The sequence below is a fragment of the Podarcis pityusensis genome (genome assembly GCF_964106645.2).
Source record: "Podarcis pityusensis genome assembly, chromosome: 6".
In the NCBI taxonomy this organism is placed as follows: Eukaryota; Metazoa; Chordata; class Lepidosauria; order Squamata; family Lacertidae; genus Podarcis; species Podarcis pityusensis.
Window position 1 is genome coordinate 1,482,481 of NC_138030.1, and position 19,836 is coordinate 1,502,316.

The 19,836-nt window shown below is 51.1% G+C and overlaps 1 protein-coding gene across 2 annotated transcripts in view; it reads left to right on the forward strand.

Annotated features, from left to right (window-relative positions):
* The first annotated feature begins 948 nt into the window (after nt 1-948).
* The window catches only part of VSTM2L (V-set and transmembrane domain containing 2 like), an 86,856-nt gene continuing 67,968 nt past the window's right edge, over nt 949-19,836 (forward strand). For both annotated transcript variants that reach the window (XM_081011625.1, XM_081011626.1), the window contains exon 1: nt 949-1,226. In XM_081011625.1, coding sequence (XP_080867751.1) covers nt 1,115-1,226 — 112 coding nt within the window. In that variant the 5' untranslated portion in view covers nt 949-1,114. The remainder of the gene's footprint in view (nt 1,227-19,836) is intronic.

A 19,836-nucleotide genomic window follows, 5' to 3' on the forward strand; every position in this document is an offset into this window, starting at 1 on the left:
GTCTCCAAGCTCAGGAATGCACGAGCTTGCAAAGAAATGCGCTTTGTTCTCAAGGCAGGCAGGCGCGTTCCTGTTAAAAATAACACCATAAATTATATATGGTGATAAATAAAGCAGGAGAGATCTAATCCACTTCCCGGGCGTGTCTCGAAGAGATACAGCACCACAGAGTCTTGCCTTGTAGGCAGCTGGGGAGGGCGAGGGGGGCATTCAGCTGCTCCCCCTTCCCACTTCACCTCCTGTCTACCAATGTCAGGTCAACCCTCCACTTCGATGCATGTCCTGGAAAGGACTGAGGCGGGGGAGAGGGAGCGAAGGGGATAAGGACTGGGCTCTTAGGTGGGCTTGAACAGACCCCCCCCCCAGCCCTGTTATCAGAAGAAAATGTGAAACCCCCCCCCGCCCACTTTTTAGGTAGTGAAGTGGGTGGGGGAGGCTACAGTAGAATCGCTGCCGAACTAAATTTCACGGGTTTAAATACACGGGACGTGCACACCCTCATGTTAGGTGCCCCCCTTTTATTTTGCAAAAGTCAAGCATCTTTACTGCCCCCCACCCCAAGCAGAATAGAAGGCGGAGAAAACCGCCGCCTGTTCTGGGGAGCTGCGGGTCTCACCCGCGCCCCCACTTCCAATTTTGCAAGACGGTGCCTGTCTCTCCCCCCTCACCCCCCCCCCCAGGCCAGGGACGCGCCGTCGCGGCTTTAAAACCGATCCCCTTGGAGAAACTTTGCCGATCAATCAAGCCCTCGGCCGGATCCCTCCGCCGGACGGCAGAGCGAGCGAGCGAGGCGCGCGGCAGCCGCTGCACTGTGGCGCCCTCCGCCGTAGGGAAGAGTCCCGCAGTCTTCGGCTGGCAGAGCGGAGCCGAGGAGGAGAAGGAAGAGGAGGAGGAGGAGGAGGAGGAGGAGGCGAGCGGGACGGGGCGAGGCGAGGCAGCGGCGGCAGCGGCAGCGGCAGCGGCGGCTCAGCATCTTTCTCCGCGGCTTCAGCACCACCCGGAGCAGCGGCGGGGGCGACGGATCGGGCGGGGGCCGCCGGCTGCTTCTGGCCCTCCCTGATGTGAGACGGGCGGCGGACGGGCGGACGGGAGGAGGAGGAGGACGACGACGAAGATGGGGGGCGCCTTCGGCCTGACCCTGGCCCTTTGCCACTCCGTGGGACTCTACCTGCAGCTCGGAGCCTCCTCGCGGCCCCCGCAGTGGGAGAACCAGATCTCGGGCAACGGTGAGTGGACCGAGCGGGGGTGCTGAGCCGCAGGGTGGGGTGGGTCCTATGGGTGCCCCCGCACCAAATGATCAACTGCTCAATATCCTTTCGCTCCGCATAGTCCGCTTTGTAACCCCCCTTTAAATACCCACCCACGCCCAGCTTTGTAGGGCACAAAGTCGTATCTCCCCCCCCCCCCCATTTTTCATGGGTGGCGTGTTAGTTACCCCGTGTTAGTTGCTGCGGGGGGGGGGGGAGTCCGGAGCGTTGGCGCAGAGTCCGAATAGGGTTTCTCCGGGAGCGGTGGCATCGGGTACCCCCTGGCGTCCGGGCAGAATCGTGCCTCTGCCCAAATTGGGACCGCGAGGCAGAATGTGGTCCTTCTCCTATTGCTGTCTACGACCAACGCGTCCCCCCTCACCCATTTTTAACTGCTCGGGATGGAAATTGCGAGTCCTCCGGTTGTGGATTGGGAAGCGATATAATTTTTGCCAGTTTGCGGGGCGTTGATTGGGGGTGGAGAGAGAGAGAGAGAGACCCGGACTTGGTTGTTTGTAAGCGGCAAAGCGATAGTGAGGGCAGGGCTGGCGGCGCGGGGGAGGTCGAGGCAACCTCTTTTCTGTCCCCGAAGGGAGGCAGAATCAGTCCTGGCGATTCGGTACGGGAGGCAGGATATGCGCAAGTTAGGAAGGGAACTTTTTTTATACGGTGGGGGTCTTTCCTCGAAATCCCACCCTTTGTTTGGAAGGAAGACTGGGAGACCCCTCCCCAGGGAAACCGCTCTCCAGTTTGGCACAGCAGACCAGGAGATGTATAGGAGAAAGAGAGGCTGCGTGGCTGTTGGGGAGGGGGGCGGAGAGAGCCCCCAGTTAAGCATATGGAAGAGTCAGAAACCTCACATCTGGGCCAGATCTGTGCACAAAACCGAATCTATGAGGGGAGGCACGCACACTGCATGTACACAGGCACAGACAGATTATTTCTAACTTCTGGAGTTTCTCTGTAGGGCGTCCTTCCTTCCTCTCTGCCCCAGCTGTGGCCACAATCTTGGTCCACATTGCAGGGGGTTGGACTAGACGACCCTTTGGATCCTCTCCTACTCTACAGTTCCGTGATGTTGTGATAAATATTTTCTGTGCACAGGGAGTCATCAGGGTGGAGAGGGTGGGCCTCACCTGTGGAAGGTGGGAAACACCTTCTTCCAAAGCAGAAGGTCCCACTTTCAGTCCCTGAAGGAGTAGCTACACAGGGCTGGGGATGTCACCCTTACCTGGAATCCCAGGAGAGCCCCTGTCCCCCAGCTCCGAGGATGCTCCTGCCCAGAGTAGCTCTTTCCTGCTCTTAGCATCTGCCCAGTTTTCCAACACAGACACCCAAGAACTCAGGTGGAGTTAGAGCATCCCCTTGCAAAGCCTGACTGCTCAGGATGCTTTAAAAAAAACCAAAAACACCTGGGTGCCCTCCTGGGTGGTTTGGTCCCAGAGAAACTGCCAAGGGGGCACCCTGAACTTCCTTCATCAAGGCAGGAGCCTGAGGGTCTTAGCTGACTGCAAGCAGCCTGGTGGCAGGAGAAGGCATAGAGGGTCTCCAGACAATAGCCTTGGACAGGAACCACCACAATGGCCTTCCTTAAACCTCTCAGACAGCAGAGGAGGAGGAGGCAGGAGTGTCCTCTGTTGTGCCCAGCTTGTGGGCTTCCTTGAAGGCATCTAGTGGGTTGCTGTTGGATGGAGGGCTCTGGATTACATGGATCCTCGGTCAGATCCTGCATCCTTCCACCCACCCTGGTGCCAGCGCCAGCTGGGGTTGGAGATTTCGGAACGGCACAACTCCCTTCCTTCACAGGCTTGCTAAAGTCCAAAGACCTCCTAGAAAAAGTGTGTAGGACTTTTTGGAGCCGGGGTTAAGGTTAGGATGAGCTTGGGCACAAATCCAGGAGAGAAGCTGGGGGAGAAGGAAGAGCCTGGCATCCTCTTTGGGAACAGCAAATGAGCTGAATGCCTTAAGATGAATAAATCAGGCACCACAACAAGCTGAAAAACCAAGAGGAACCCTATATAAAAAGGAAGACCCGCCCCCAACCCTGGATGTGGTGGGGACCAGATACACCCCTGGAGGAGAGGCAGCAGTTTGAGCTGGCAGTGTTTGGGGAAGTGTTTCCATCACTCTGCTTCTTTTCCTTTGCCTTCCATAACACTTCTTCACTCCTTCTCCTCCATTTGCCCAGGAAACCAGCTTCTGGCAAGGGGAAGAGGTGCAAGCTGTGTTAGCAACTGGTGGGGCTGGGGGAGTTAGTCAACTTACCCTTCTGGGGACAGAGCTGGCTGCTTTCACTGACCCCTGGTGCAGAAATGTCCTGGAAGTTTAATATCACCCTGTTGCAAGGCAGGGACTGGACCGGATTGCATTGCATATCTGGCTGTGCAGTGGTGTGAGGCTTAGGCAGAGGGGAAGGATTTCAGTGTCGCGCCCATTAGGGAGCAGGCCCCAGGCAGCTTCCTGGGTGCAGCAATTCCTCCTTGGCTTGACCAGCATGCTCTGTGAACCAGCCTGCCTTTCCTGAGTCCGGAAGAGTCAGAGGCCCATTTGTTAGGGGTTGCTGTGTTTTGTTTCTTGCAAAGCGGGGAAGCAGCGAGAGCCCCAGTATTGCAGAGTCTGCGACCAAGAGTAGTTCTGCAGCAACTCACTTAATCACAACCAAAAGCCTTTATTAACGAGGCTGTGGAGCAGTGAGTAAGTGGGTCGTGTATAATAAGCCACTCGCGATCAGTAGGTGAATACCAATTTGAGGAAAGTGCAGCTTGCAAGGAACTGGTATCAATGGCTGTTTAGCAGATTGGAGATTGGCCATTTCATTACTTGCTGGAACAGCTTCCTCCTGGCACAGCGGAGATGGGGAGGTGGAGGAGGCGTAGGCCACAATAACTCCCTGGGAAGCAAGGAGCATGAACCACAAAGCTGGTGGTGACGTATTGAAAAGAAGGCAGAGGCAGAAAGGGGACTGGCTATATAATCCCCACCAGTGACACCTCCTTTTGGGCCGTCATTGTGACACCTTCCCTGAACTGGACTCGGGCAAAGCCCTGGCTCAAAGGTTGGGGGAACCAAAGCGATGGGTTTGCTCCCCCACCATGAGGTGACTTCAGGCAATCACAGGCAAACCTGTGAAGAGAGTCTCACAGGAGGAGATAAAAAACCCCAACAACCTTGAATGTGTATCTTGGTGGAGATTGCATGAACCTATTCCAGGCACCACACAAGTCCAGGAAATAGAGGACACTGTGTGGAAATAGAGGAAGACTGAAGCCCAACAAGCATGGTGGGATCAGGAAGGGTGTGAGTTTAGGGCTACAAACGTGCTAACCCTTTTGCAGCACACACAAAAACGTGTTTTCTCCATCCGGAATCATTCGTGCCCATCTTCCCTGTTAGCTTTTGACCCTTGAGATGTATGTTTTTATGACTGTGTAAGCTGTTTCCAATTGTTTTTAATACTGTATTTTAATGCTGCAAACCTCCCTGGGACCTTTGAGCGAAGGACAGGTGATTAATGACAAACATAATCATGGATCCTGCCATCCACATGGGTGTGGGGGATTACCTGATACACATTTGAAAAGCCTCCCCTTGATTAGGCTTTCTGTGCCTTTTCCTTTCTGCACGTGCTCCAGATGAATGAAGAAGGAAGTGGGGATTATGATCTTGCTATATGACCACCCACAGCGTCATTGGGGAGGTGTGGATATGCCCCCTCCGTGAATTTCTGGGACCACCTACATGTGTTTTCAAGTGGATGCAGTACAGGGTGATGCAGAATCAGTCTGCAGGGAGCTTTTGTTTTCAGGATGAAACCAGCTTCTCAAGAAGCACCTTTCGGGGGCAAGAAATATGCAATAGATTTCGGTTTGGGGGGGCTATGTAGGGGGGAGAGAGAGTGCTCCGTCACCATTGATTCTGGAATAAAATGCTGGGTGCACATACCCTGGGAAGGGTTGAAACAGATGAAGCCCATAGTTCAGTGGCAGAGCATCTCCTTTGGAGGCAGAAGGTGGCAGGGTCCGGGAATGGCTGGGAGAAAACTCTGCTTGCAACCCCAGAGAGCTGCTATCAGCCAGTGTAGACAAGACTGAGCTAGATGGACTTACTCAGTCCTTCTTCTACTGGTTCTCACTCAGTATAAAGCGGCTCCCTGTGTTCTAAGCCAGCGGTTCTCAACCTGTGGGTCCCCAGATGTTGTTGGACTACAACTCCCATCATCCCTGAGCTCTGGCTTTGCTAGCTAGGGATGATGGGAGTTGTAGTCCAACAACATCTGGGGACCCACAGGTTGAGAAAGGCTGTGAATCTAAGCCAAAGAGCAGCAGGGAGCAAAGAGGGGAAGCCCAGTGGGAGCTGCTGACCAACCTCATGGCAGCCGCTGTAAAAGAAAGCAGGAAGAAACGGGGTGAGCCAGACCCAAAGGAAGCAGGGAAGTATTGAGGGCTGGTGGGGCCTGATTCCTGACATGCACCAGCAGGTGGCCCAGTTACTATTCCAGTAATAGAACCATAGAATCGTAGAGTTGGAAGGGACCCCCCAGGGTCACCCAGTCCAACCCCCTGCAATGCAGGAATCTCAGCTAAAGCACCCATGACAGATGGCCATCCAACCTCTGCTTAAAACCCTCCAAGGAAGGAGAGTCCACCACCTCCCACAGGAGTCTATCCCATTGTCACACAGCTCTTACTGTCAGAAAGTTTTCCTTGATATTTAGTCAGAATCTCCTTTCTTATAAGTTGAAGGGATTGGTTCGAGAGCAGGAGAAAACAAGCTTGTTCTCTCTTCCATGTGACAACAATTGAGATACTTAAAGATGGCTATCATAGCTGTTGTTGTTGTTGTTGCTGCTGCTGCTGCTGTTGTTGCCCCAAACACAGCAGTAGCACTATAAGGCTGCAAAAGAGAGGCCAGGGTGCTCCCAGAAGGAAAGCCATAAAGCTGAAACTCCTTAGGCCAGGGATGGCAGAGTCTGTGGCTCTCAAAGTATCATAGGACTCCAACTCCCATCAGCCCCAGTTGGTGTGGCTGATCATTGGGGATGATGGGAGCTGTAGTCAAGCTGTTCCTCACCCCTGAAGCCCACAACCTTTTGCAGGAGAGACTTGCCTTGCCCGTGGGGACCAGGCACACTCCTCCCTACACCTCCAGGACGGCTGCTTGATATTTGCTGCTCTGCAGCTCCACTGCTGCAAATGGCCAGAGCGTGTATTGCATCTCTCAGGCTCAAGTCCCTTGTGGATTTATGCAATTGCTTTGAGGAAATTGTTGCAGGGTTCAAGTTGAGCTGCCCCAAACAGCTTGGGACGCCCACTCTGAAAGCTGTGCATCTGGTCTCTGAAAACTCCCCAGGAACTGATTTCCAAAATGCTGTTGGGCGCAGGTCCAGCTTGGATTAGGTCCTGTGGAAAAGCATTAGGGCAGGGACATCTTTTTTGCCCAGGAGATTGAGGAGGGGGCTTTGCTTTGGGTTAGGCTGCAGGTCTCAGTAGTTTTGTAGATCACAGGAGCTGGTCGCCCACCGCTATGCAAGGGACAGTATTGCAAAGATCACTTCCCTGCTTTCATCGGAGTTCCTGAGTTGCTAAGTCTACACACCAAGGTGTCATGAGATGGGAATAAAACATGGTGATTTAACTTGACAAAGTTATTGGAACCAGGTGGAGATTGGCATAGCACTGACCGTGTCCTTCATCGCAGTAGGATTAAGCCACCCAAATATCTCTTGCAGAAGACAGCACCCAAACTCCTCTGATGCCAGCCTGAGGCTTCCGTTTCAGCCCATTTCCCTGCCAGGGTTTTTCCTGTGCAGGTAAAGGACACCTTGTGCTGAAACTCCAGCCTTTGACCTTCCATCCTTCACTGGTTCTTCTCTCTTCCGGCTGACCCACGACCTCTGCGAAGTACCCAACAGACCCTCCTTGCACCGGGGTCTCGGGGCCTCCTTTCTGCCCACCATAATTTCCCAATGTTGCAGTGAACATGTAGCCAGTTAGAATCCCTTCTTTCTTTAATTGGTCAGCAGGAGTGGATGGAGTCCCCTCCTCCCTCCCTCCCTTCCCCCCTTGAGCTTCCTGGAAATGTAGGCTGTGTGCTCTGCCAACCAGGCAGGCAGCAAAACAAAGCCTCCAGCTTGGAGTCTCTTTCTCTGTGTCCAGCAGATAGCCAGGCTCCAGGGCACCCCAGGAGGCAGATTTTACTGCAGTGCACATCCCTGCTCCCTTCTTCCTCCTCTTCCTCCTCCTCTTCTACCTCCCTGCCTCTTAGCTTTCCCCTTCAATTATTCATGCCTCCATTGCAGGCAGTCTGCGAATGCCCAGCAGTGCCACGCCTGCTTGCCCTCCTTCCCTGCCAGCAAGAGACTTTCTTCTGCTCGAGCCTGACAGTGGACGGGCATGCTTTGCTAGGCAGCTACAGGAGAGTAGCCCCAGGTGTGTGGCCATCCTTTCCCACTGCATTTTCAATCTCCATCGATAAACCACTTAGCGTAGTGGCCAGACAATTAAGAGCCCCTCGCTGGACCCCTGTCCTCATTTGGCTGCTCTCCCCTTTGTCTCAGCCTCTGATGATTACACTCTCCATTATCTCCCTGCAAACACTTTGCATTCAGCTGGATTTCCTCAAGCTTCCAGTGGCGAATTCTCCGCCCACCTGTGCTTTTCCTGCTGCTGTGATGCAGGCCTTCATCTAGTGAAATTGCTCCTGACACAACTCCCCACCCCCACCCCATAAAATGTCCCTGCACCCCATCTCCCAGGCCCTGAGAGGCTTGTTTGCAATGGCCGAGATGGAGGGATTTCATTCCTAGTTTTGAATTCTCAAAACATGTGCAACAGCAAAGCCAAGAACTAAAGCCAACCCCTTTCCTTGCTCAGCAGAGATGAGCTCTGTGTGACACTGTGTGTTCCTCGGTTCCTATGATACGGAGTCAGGTTATTTGTTCAGCATTGTCTACTCTGACTGGCAGTGGTACCCTAAGGTTGTAGATACCAGACAGGGAATGATCCTGCACTCTTGCCCTTGCAGATAAGGTTTCTGCCGCTGAGACACTTGAAGAAGACACAGAAAGAAGACTGAGAGGGGAGGAAGAGGAGAGCAGCTGAAAGGGGGTAGCAGTCAGCATTTTGCAACCAGCTCTCCATCTTCCAGCTGTTTAAGATTTAGGTCAGTGGTCTGCAGCTGGTAGCTTGTGTATCCAATCTACGCCATGTCATACTGGTTGACACACTTGGCTAAACCCCAGAAAGGAAAACTGCCCCAACCAGAACTTGCAGTGTGGATTTTAGCTCAGGATGCTTGATGGAGACAGGCGGGTGGGTTGAGTGATGGCTTCTTGCCTATGACCCCCCCCCCTCAAGTGGCCCACTGAGGAGGCTAGCGGCCAGCCACAGGTTTCAGGCATACACAAGGTCGCAATCACACACCCATGACAAGGCAGTTGGAGAGATGCTGGTGTTGTAAAGAGCATGTTTTCTGGGTCTTGCACAACATCCTTTTTAGCCTTTGCTAGGTCTACAGTTACCTGCTGCAACATCAGTAGGGCAGCGGATGATGAGGTCCCTGGGATGTTTTCGCCATATCTGGCAGGAAGTGTGTTTGTGTCCTGTGCAAGCAAAGCAGCAGCTGCCCTTGAGATGCTGGATCTCCATCCACCATCACCTCTTGTTTAACCCTTGGTGGCAAGGAGTGGGGTGTTTTCAAGACCTGCCATGCTTCACACATCTTTTAGCCCCTCACCTGCCCCAATACTTAGTGCGATAAAAGAGATGTCTTCTTTTGAGGCCTCTCACACACAACCTGTGCACTGAAGTGGGTGAATAGAATAGAAATCAGGACTAATGAATAGAAATCAGGACAGAGAAACAAAACATCCATTGCTGGAAGCCGCAGGAGGGAGAGGGGTCTTGTGATCAAATCCTGTTTGCAGGTTTCCAACAGGCACTTGGTTGGCCACTGTGAGAACAGGATCCTGGACTAGAGGGGCCACTGGCCTGATCCAGCAGGGTCTTCTCATGTTCTTATGTAAGTCAATGTCAGAGCCAGCTCCCACAAGTCAATGGTGACTACTCATGCTTAAGCCACCTGGACTAAAGCTGTGGTGGTTTTGTGAATGAACAGACTCTTCTCAGTGTGTGAAGTAGCTTAGCGTGTTGAGTTGGCTGCCTTGAAATCCTCTTCTGCTGTGGTCCTCGGTCTCTGCCTGGGATGTGCGAAGCAGCCACAAGCAGGCAGGCAGTCTGGAGGAGGCTGGCAAGGTCTTGGCCTTCTCACTGGGGCCGGGCTCAGGACTGACATCCAGAAGGTGGGCGGGTACTCAGCACACCTGCTGCCCTATTCATCACCTCCGTCGTCAAAACCTGATTAAAATCTTGCTCCTGTAATAATAGGTTTGCTTTATTTATTTCACACAATTAAGGAACCACTTGGGGGTAAAACAACAACAACCCACAAAGCAGTTTTACAAAAATGGCAAAATAATAAAATCATCAGTAAGAAAAATTAATATCATTTAAAACTTTCTAAAAGTTGAAATAAAGTCTGTTAAGGACTGATTAAAACTTGCATCAACTTTCTAAACATCTAGGTAAGGTAAAGGTAAAGGTACTCCTGACGGTTTGGGAGCTCACCCCGTTGGGGGGATTCAAACTGCCCAAGGCTCACTGGTTTAGACCACAGCGCCACCCGCGACCCTTAGAACATTTGGGTAGGCTTGTCTAAAGAAATGTGTTTTTATCAAGCACCCAGAAAGGTTCAGCGAAGGCGGCTACCTGGTGTCAATGGGCAGGGAGTTCCAAAGTGTAGGTGCCCCACTAAGAGATTGAGTCCTTGCAAATGTGGAATGGGTATTATGTGATGCCTCCAGCAGGGGCAGTTCTGCTGATCAAAGCAGTCCCGTATATGGTTCCTGTTACCCCTCTGGCTCCTATGAACTAGCTCTTTTCAGTGTTCTCCTTTTTAAGATTCATTCCAGGACTATTCCCCTCTCTGCAGGCTGCAGTTTTATGGATGCTCAGAAGGGCTGCTGTCTTAGATTTTGAAAGCTGCTTCTATGTGTAGATCTGAGTTCATGGGTGTGTGGCACATAGGCCACTTTATAAATGGTGCTCTGTGAATCCTTGAACGAGGGACCCTTCCTGCTTCTGGATGTTTTCACAGGCAGATCTCTCTGTCTTTCTCACAACGCTTCTCAAACAAAATGTGTCTGCTTGTTTCCAGGGTCTAAAACTGAGGTGTACATACATTCAATTTGTGGTTGGAAGGAATGGGGGCGGGGAATGAAGTGTCTCTTGTGGAAACAGACTGCTTTTCTGCAGCACTTTTTGGTCATCTTCTTGCTAGATACTAGATCTCTTGGCATCTGTGCAGAACATGCTGTGTGTGTGTGTGAAAGAGAGGTGTGTAGTGTATGTACATTGATATGAATGGCATATCCCTTTGAGGATTCTAAAATCCATATTTTCAAATAAACATCTGGATTGCCAAGACTGAGCTTTGTAGGAATCTCTTAGATTGTGCGGAGAGAGGTAAAGGGAGAAGTTTAGATCAGGGGTCAGCAAACTTTTTCAGCAGGGGGCCGGTCCACTGTCCTTCAGACCTTGTGGGGGGCCGGACTATATTTGGGGGAGGGGAAAATGAACAAATTCCTATGCCCCACAAATAACCCAGAGATGCATTTGAAATAAAAGGACACATGCTACTCATGTAAAAGCTCGCTGATTCCCAGACCATCCGCAGGCCAGATTTAGAAGGTGATTGGGCCGTATCCAGCCCCCCAGGCCTTAGGTTGACCCCCTATGGTTTAGATGATGCAACTTCTCTGCTTACTGTGGCAGAAGCCACATCTGCCCAATCACTCTTTACTGCTTCAAAACAAAAGGAGGCTGCATCTCCCTCTCCCTTTCAGCTAGTTCTTAGGAGCTCTGGTCCTATTTTTGATAGAAAGCAAATGATGGAAGCTTTTAAGACTCATTTGCAGTGAAGTCACCCACATCCACACTCAACTGATTCCATTCATCCCCACATTTATTTATGCCTGTTAGGTGCTGTTGTGCTCAAATCCTCCTCGTGGGCTTCCCACAAGCAACTGGACAGCCATTGTGAGACCAGGATGCTGGGCCAGGTGAGCCACTGGCCTGATCCAGCAGAGTGCATGCTCTAGTTATCTTCCACTTGGACTATGCAATGCGCTCTGCGTGGGGCTACCTTTGAAGGTGACTCGGAAACTACAACTAAGACAGAATGCAGCAGCTGGACTGGTGACTGGGAGCGGCCGCCGAGACCATATAACACCGGTCCTGAAAGACCTGCATTGGCTCCCAGTACGTTTCCGAGCACAATTCAAAGTGTTGGTGCTGACTTTAAAGGCCTCGACCCAGTATACCTGAGAGCATCTCTACCCCCATCATTCACCCCAGACACTGAAGTTCAGCTCCCAAGGTCTTCTGCTAGTTCCCTCCCTGCAAGAAATGAGGTTACAGGGAACCAGGCAGAGGGCCTTCTTGGCAGTGGCGCCCACCCTGTGGAACGCCCTCCCATCAGATGTCAAGGAAATAAACAACTATCTCACTTTTAGAAGACACCAGAAGGCAGCTCTGTATCTGGAAAATTTTAATGTCCGATGTTTTACAATTTTTAATGTGCTGCAAGCTGCTCCAGAGTGGCTGGGGAAACCCAACCAGATGGGTGGGGTATAATATGCTCTTCTGGTGTTCTTAAGGGATTATTGTCTATAGAATCCCAGTCAAATGTGGTTCATATACTGAGCATGTTATACCACTATGAAGCCCATCAGATTTGGCTATATAATACTGTCACAGGGCAAGGGAAGTTTCTCCCCTCCTTCTACACCAAACCATTGGCCTTAATCTCCAAATGGGAGGGAGATAGATGCATTGCTCAGGCAACTGGGTGGATGTGCTCCACAGAGGGTTTCCTTGCCTGCCAGCTCTGTGAAGCAATGGTTTTGCCCTCATGCAGCTCTCATCATTGGTCATCGGGATAAATCTGGAGTGTGCATCTCTGTTCTGCCCACTTAGTCAGCTGATCTACACAGGACCAGGGTGGGGGTTCTCAGCTTGGCAAGGGGGATCTGTTCATTTCCCCCTCTCCTGCCAACATTCAGCCCCATTTGAATGGTTTTGCACCCTTTTCCCAAGGGATGTGAACAATTGCTGAAAGGCGTGCTTGAAAGTGGGGTTGCATTTTGTACCCAGCTTTGGTCAGTGTCCCCTTTTGGTTCGTTTGGCAGCTCAAAGGAATTTCAGTGTGGGTAACACCAGATTAAAAATGCAAAGTGTTTTGCTCAGACTCCACTAGAAACCAACAAAGTAGCAACAAACAGAAGGCGGCCTTTGTAAATGAGGTTTCCTATCCCTTTGCAAACAGGCAAGTGTTCCCAAGAGATGGGCCAGGGACTTGCATTGCGGGAAATTGAGTAATAAGTCTGTGAGTTCTGAGCTTGGCATCAGAATTGTTGGAGGAGCCTTGGGAGCATCTTTGGCACACAAGACGTTCAGCTTACAGAATCATAGAATCACAGAATTCAAGAAGAAGAAGAAGAAGAAGAAGAAGAAGAAGAAGAAGAAGAAGAGGGGGAGGAGGAGGAGGAGGAGAAGGAGGAGGAGGAGTTTGGATTTGATATCCCGCTTTATCACTACCCAAAGGAGTCTCAAAGCAGCTAACATTCTCGTTTCCCTTCCTCCCCCACAACAAACACTCTGTGAGGTGAGTGGGGCTGAGAGACTTCAGAGAAGTGTGACTGGCCCAAGGTCACCCAGCAGCTGCATGTGGAGGAGCGGGGAATCGAACCTGGTTCACCAGATTACGAGTCCACTGTTCTGAACCACTACACCACACTGACTAGGGTTGAATGTCATCTAGTCCAACCCCTGCAATGCAGGAATTACAGCTAAAGAACCCCTGCCGGGTATCCACCCAACCTTTGTTTTAAACCCTCCAATGAAGTAGAGTCCACCATCTTCTGAGGGAGTCCATTCCATGGTCAAACGGCCCATGCTGTCAGAAAACTCTTCCTAATGTTTAGTGGAATCTCCTTTCTTTCAATTTGAATCCACTTGTTTGGGTCCTACCCTCTGGAGCACCTGAAAACAAACTTGCCCCACCTCAGCTCTTAAGAAGTTTGAATATGGCTGTCCTGCACTAGCAGAACCGCATTGCACGACAGATTGCAGTACAGTGGTGCCTCGCAAGACGAAATTAATTCGTTCTGCGAGTTTTTTCGTCTTGCGAATTTTTCGTCTTGCGAGGTCTGTCACACGCATTCCACCGTCGTGCTAGGTCTGTGACAAGCATTCCACCGTCATGCTTCCGGGTGATCTCCTTCTTCATTTCCAGCGTAACCTTCTCCTTCCCGTATTAACGGTTTTAGGAAAAAGGAAACAAACTTGCAAGACGTTTTCATCTTGCGAAGCAAGCCCATAGGGAAATTCGTCTTGCGAAGCAACTCAAAAAACAAAAAACTCTTTCATCTTGCGAGGCATTCGTCTTGCAAGGTACCACTGTATCTATTGTGCAGTGAAGTCACCAGCAACCTGCTTCTTCATTCTCTTGAGCAACCAAGCTCCACCGGCGCCAAACCTTTCACCAGCAGAACAAGTTTACCACTAAGAGACTAAGCTCCGCATTGGAGGCAGCCCAAGACAAGGAAGTAGTAACTTGAGAATTAAAAATAGACTTTCAGAATTCTGCTCAGATCAGACCTCTGAAATAACACATTCAAAGTCCAAAGGAAGCTAATTTGCATGGATTTCCAACCCAATCAATCCCAGGATGGAGCACAATAATTAAAGACAGAACAAAATACTTCAATTCCATTCATAGTTTTTCATCCCGCCATTTCACTAGGGAGCTTGGAGCAGTGAATGGGGTTTCCCTCTCATTTTAATCTGAAGGAAATACATCTTACCTTATCTGGGCCAAGGTTACTCCAGCAAGCTTCGTGGCTGAGCTTTCATTTTATCCCCATCTCCAGCACCATTTCTGTCCCAGGCATGAAAATCCTACCAGGTCCCCAAAGATGGAAAATATCTGCAGCTCTTCTGGCTTCAGCCACAATGTTTAATAGCAGTTTGGAAGATACAGAGGCCAATAGCAGGCAAGTATCCAGAAATAAGGCAATTCACAACTGTGAGGGAGCCATGAATGGTTTTCTATATGCCCATGATGCCAGTGTGGTGTAGTGGTTAGAGTTTTGGACTAAGTCCTGGGAGAGATCTGGGTTCAAATCCCTACTCAGCCATGAAGCTTGCAGCACTCTCATCTCGGCTCCCAGCGCAGGCGAACTGGTTGCCCTCTGCTATATCCACCTCTTGCTGTTGTCAGCAAGTATGTGGGGAAAATCAATCAATCAATCAATCAATCATTCCACCTCTGTTCAATGGCTACTAGCCATGACGGCTTTTTTCTGCCTCCGGGGTTGGAGACGGAAAGCACAGGAGGGGAGAGGGCTGCTCTTGTGCCTGACTCCTGTTTGCTGATTTACCACAGGCACCTGCTTGGCCACTGTGAGAAGAACAGGACGCTGGACTAGATGGGCTGCTTCTTCTGTTCCTCCGCTTGGCGGTTCAGAAGTCCTGCTAGCCAGAGCGAAATCCAATCACCCAGATGGCCGCTGGTCCAGATCGCATAACAGAGGGCATTGGAGAACCTTCCTCTCCATGGAGAACCGTCTTCCAAACTGCCCTTCTGCCTGGCTTCATAGACTCTTGGCAGAACCAGCTCAAGGAGAGGTCCCTGCCCAGCATCGCCTCCACCTGACAGCACTAAACCAGAGAGCCCCTCTCCCTTCCGCGCACCCACCACCATCTGTCCCCCTCCCCTCCGCCGGGCTGGTGCTGGAGGAGAATTAGAAATGCCTGCAGGTTTCAAGGTTAATTCAAGTGTCTTGGCAAAGGCGCACTCCAGTCCTGATGGCAATCTCCGAGCTGGCTGGGCTTTCTCTTTTTTGCCTCTAATTTACAGTGCAAATTCGAGATAATTCTGCCACTAATATGACAATAAATAGGGTCAGGGAAACTATTCTTCTCCGCCTGCTCGGAAAACAATCGCCCTCCCCTGGTGCCTCGCGGCACGTTCTCCGGCACTTCCCCGCCAAGGCCGACACTTTCATCTGTGGAAAAGGGCAATTGCATAATTACTGGAAGGAATCGGCTCATCAGTTGATAGGGCCCTCTCCAGTTTTACAAAGCGAGAACAATAGAGGCCAGATGGCTTGCAGGAGCATCTCCTGCCCTGCTGCCCGCCAGATACCAGCTGAGGGCAGGCAGCACTCTCGGAGAAAAAGGGCCGGATGGAGGAGAGCAAAGCAGCTGTACAAGCAAGGGAGAGGCTGGCCTGTATTCTCCATCACTTTTGCCTGTGATTCCTGGCCAATTTGTGACTCTAGACTCTTCGGTTTTGAAGGGGTTACTTCCTATAGGCAGTGCTGCGAATGGTTAGTGCCTACTCCGATCCAGTGTGGAAACTAGATATTCACCCAAGGCTGCAACCTCTGCCTAGGACCGACAGGGTCTAATTAGTAATAATAATAATAATAATAAGAAGAAGAAGAAGAAGAAGAAGAAGAAGTAATTTTATTTATACCCTGCCCTCCCCAGCCAAGACTGGGCTCAGGGTGGCTAACACCAAATATAAAAACAATTGATTGAAATACAGCTTAAAAAACAAGAATAAAATACAACATTAAAATGCAGCCTCATTTCAGTAGAAACTCAAATCAAAAACTTTTTGGGGATGAAAATGTCAAATCTTCACCAAGGCCAACTATCCAGAGTGGTCCTACATGGGCCAGAAAAAAGCAGGGAAGTCCCCAAATAGGAGTTCCATCAATGAAGGAGAAAGGAAAAAGGAAAGAGGGGAAGGGGATCAAGTTGATTCCAAGCCAAAGGCCAGGTGGAACAACTCTGTCTTACAGGTCCTGCGGAAAGAAATCAGATCCCACAGGGTCCTAGTCTCTTGTGGCAGAGCGTTCCACCAAGTTGGGGCCAGTACTGAAAAGGCCCTGGCCCTAGTTGAGACCAATCTAACCACCTTGCAGCCTGGGACCTCCAAAGTGTTGTCATTTGTGGACCTTAAGGTCCTCCGTGGGGCAGACCAGGAGAGGCAGTCCCGTAGGTACGAGGGTCCTAGGCCGCTTAGGGCTTTAAAGGTTAAAACCAGGACCTTGAAGCTGATCCTGTACTCCACCGGGAGCCAGTGCAGTTGGTAAAGCACTGGGTGAATGTGATCCCGTGGCAAGGAGCCTCGCTGCAGCATTCTGCACCCGCTGGAGTTTCTGGAACAGCTTCAAGGGCAGCCCCGTGTAGAGCGAATTACAGCAGTCAAGCCTGGAGGTGACCGTTGCATGGATCACTGTGGCCAGGTTGGGGCGGGAAAGGTAACGGACCAACTGCTTAGGACATAAGAACATAATGAGAGCCCTCCTGGATCAGGCCCACCTAGTCCAGCATCCTGTTAGAATCATAGAATAGAGTCATAGAATCCTAGAGTTGGAAGAGACCACAAGGGCCATCGAGTCCAACCCCCTGCCAAGCAGGAAACACCATCAGAGCACTCCTGACATATGGTTGTCAAGACTCTGCTTAAAGACCTCCAAAGAAGGAGACTCCACCACACTCCTTGGCAGCAAATTCCACTGTCGAACAGCTCTTACTGTCAGGAAGTTCTTCCTAATGTTTAGGTGGAATCTTCTTTCTTGTAGTTTGGATCCATTGCTCCGTGTCCGCTTCTCTGGAGCAGCAGAAAACAACCTTTCTCCCTCCTCTATGTGACATCCTTTTATATATTTGAACATGGCTATCATATCACCCCTTAACCTCCTCTTCTCCAGGCTAAACATGCCCAACTCCCTTAGCCGTTCCTCATAAGACATCGTTTCCAGGCCTTTGACCATTTTGGTTGCCCTCCTCTGGACACAGTCCAGTTTGTCAGTGTCCTTCTTGAACTGTGGTGCCCAGAACTGGACACAGTACTCCAGGTGAGGTCTGACCAGAGCAGAATACAGTGGCACTATTACTTCCCTTGATCTAGATGCTATACTCCTATTGATGCAGCCCAGAATTGCATTGGCTTTTTTAGCTGCCGCGTCACACTGTTGGCTCATGGCTCACCAGATGTCTGTGGGAAGCCCAGAAGCAGAATTTGAACACAAGAGCAACTCTCCCCTCCTGGGTTTTCCAGTAACTGGCCTTCAGAAGCAGTGTTCCACCAGCTGTGGAGGTAGAACAAGCATAGCCTTCATAACCAGCAATTGTCCTCAGAGGGTCACCCAATCCAATCCCATGCAATGCAGCAATTTCAGCTAAAGAATTCCCCTGCCAGGATTGGAAACTGGGATCTACGTTAAGAGGGAACCTCCCTCATCTCAGGGGCCCCTTTCCAAGAGACAACTGGGGGGGGCGGGAACTCGCCACACAACTCAATGCTGGGCCAGGTGGACAAAGAATCTGAGCTGGGAGATGGCAGCATCCCTTGTTTCTATGACTGATGGGAGGGGTTTCCCTTTTCCTGGTCAAATTTGGCTCAGCCTGGACAGAACAGATGCCTTCCTCGCTTGCTTTCAGGCACCCTGCTCCCTCCGAAACCAGGATGGGCCAATCCACTGGGGGGAAAGGAGTTTGCAAGAGGCTGAACTCCCACTGACAACCTGCTTGGCCATTTTCCTGTTGTTAGGCCAGGCATGCAGGGAGGAAAAGAGGAAGCCCTTCATCACCGGAGAGGAGCTGAGCCGGCAATTAGGTCTCTCTCAGCACCTCGGCTCACCGAGCCATAATAAACCATGAATGATGACAAGGGGCTTTGTGGAAGGCAGAGAATAAGCGGCACTCCATCACTGCCCCACACATAATAACAGTCATCAAAAGAGCCAGAAACATTAGGAGCAATATTGATAGCAGAGCCGGAGCAACACGCCCCCCCCCCAACCCCGCGCTGCATGTCAGCTCCCCCAAGCCCAGCTCTCTCCACTGCCTCCCACTTGCGGCCTTCAGAGTTTTGCCACTGACTACCTTCTGCTGGGTGATGGAACCACAGAATTGTAGGGTTGGAAGGGAAAAGCCATTCGACTGGGGAAGGTGGTAGACTCTCCTTTGTTGGAGGAGTTTAAGCAGAGGTCGGATGGCCATCTGCCAGGGATTCCTGAACCGTGGTTCCTGCATTGCAGTGGGTTGAACTAGATGACCCTTGGGGGTCCCTTCCAATTCCATGATTCTACGAACTCCCAATTCCATAATAATAATACTTTATTATTTATACCATGCCCATCTGGCTGGGTTACCCCAGCCAGTATTGGCGGCTTCCAACAGAATATTAAAATACAACAACCTATTAAACATTAAAAGCTTCCCTAAACAGGGCTGCCTTCAGATGTTTTCTAAAAGTCTGGGAGTTGTTCTTCTCTTTGACATCTGATGGGAGGGCGTTCCACAGGGTGGGCACCACTACCGAGAAGGCTCTCTGCCTGGTTCCCTGCAGCTTTGCTTCTTGCAATAAGGGAACTGCCAGAAGGCCCTCGGCACTGGACCTCAGTGTCCGGGCAGAACGATGGGGGTGGAGACGCTCCTTCAGGTATACTGGACTGAGGCTGTTTAGGGCTTTAAAGGTCAGCACCAACACTTTAAATTGTGCTCAGAAACGTACTGGGAGCCAGTTTAGGTCTTTCAAGACTGGTGTTATATGGTCTTGGCGGCCGCTCCCAGTCACCAGTCTAGCTGCCGCATTCTGGATTAGTTGTAGTTTCCGGATCACCTTCAAAGGTAGCCCCACATAGAGCGCATTGCAGTAATCAAAGTGAGAGATAACTAGAGCATGCACCACTCTGGTGAGACAGTGTGTGGGCAGGTAGGGTCTCATCCTGCGTGCCAGATGGAGCTGGTAGACAGCTGCCCTGGACACAGAATTGACCTGCGCCTCCATGGACAGCTGTGAGTCCAGAATGACTCCCAGGCTGCGCTCCTGGTCCTTCAGGGGTACAGTTGCCCCATTCAGGACCAGGGAGTCCCCCACACCTGCCTGCCTCCTGACAAACAGCATGCCCATTTGTCTTTCTGCCTGTCGCCTTTCAGAGTCGGTGTCTGGCAGCTCGGCAGCAACATCCTTGAAAGGCCCGGCTGGCGGCTGCTCAAGACCTTCCAGTCCCCTTTATCTGATACAGCCTTGATTGAGATCTGCCCTTCATTTCCTCCTAGGATGTCATTCTTGCATCTGCTCAGTTCGGCCTGTCCCCACAGCCGCCTTCGCTTTCCGCAGCTCTCCAGGGGAATTTTAATCCTCTCAACACTGCTGCTGCTGTTCTTCTCCTTTCTCTCCTTCCTCATCTCTCCCCCTCCCACAGCCACCTCTTGGCCCTCAATAAATCAGCAACTTTACCACACCCAGAGATTTTGCTAGAGAGCTCTCTGCATGCACTGGGGCCAGTGGGCCAAAGAACTTATTTCAGGGGTCAGCAACCTTTTTCAGCCGTGGACCGGTCCACCGTCCCTCAGACCATGTTGTGGGCCGGACTATATTCTGGGGGGGGGGGGGAATGAACGAATTCCTATGCCCCACAAATAACCCAGAGATGCATTTTAAATAA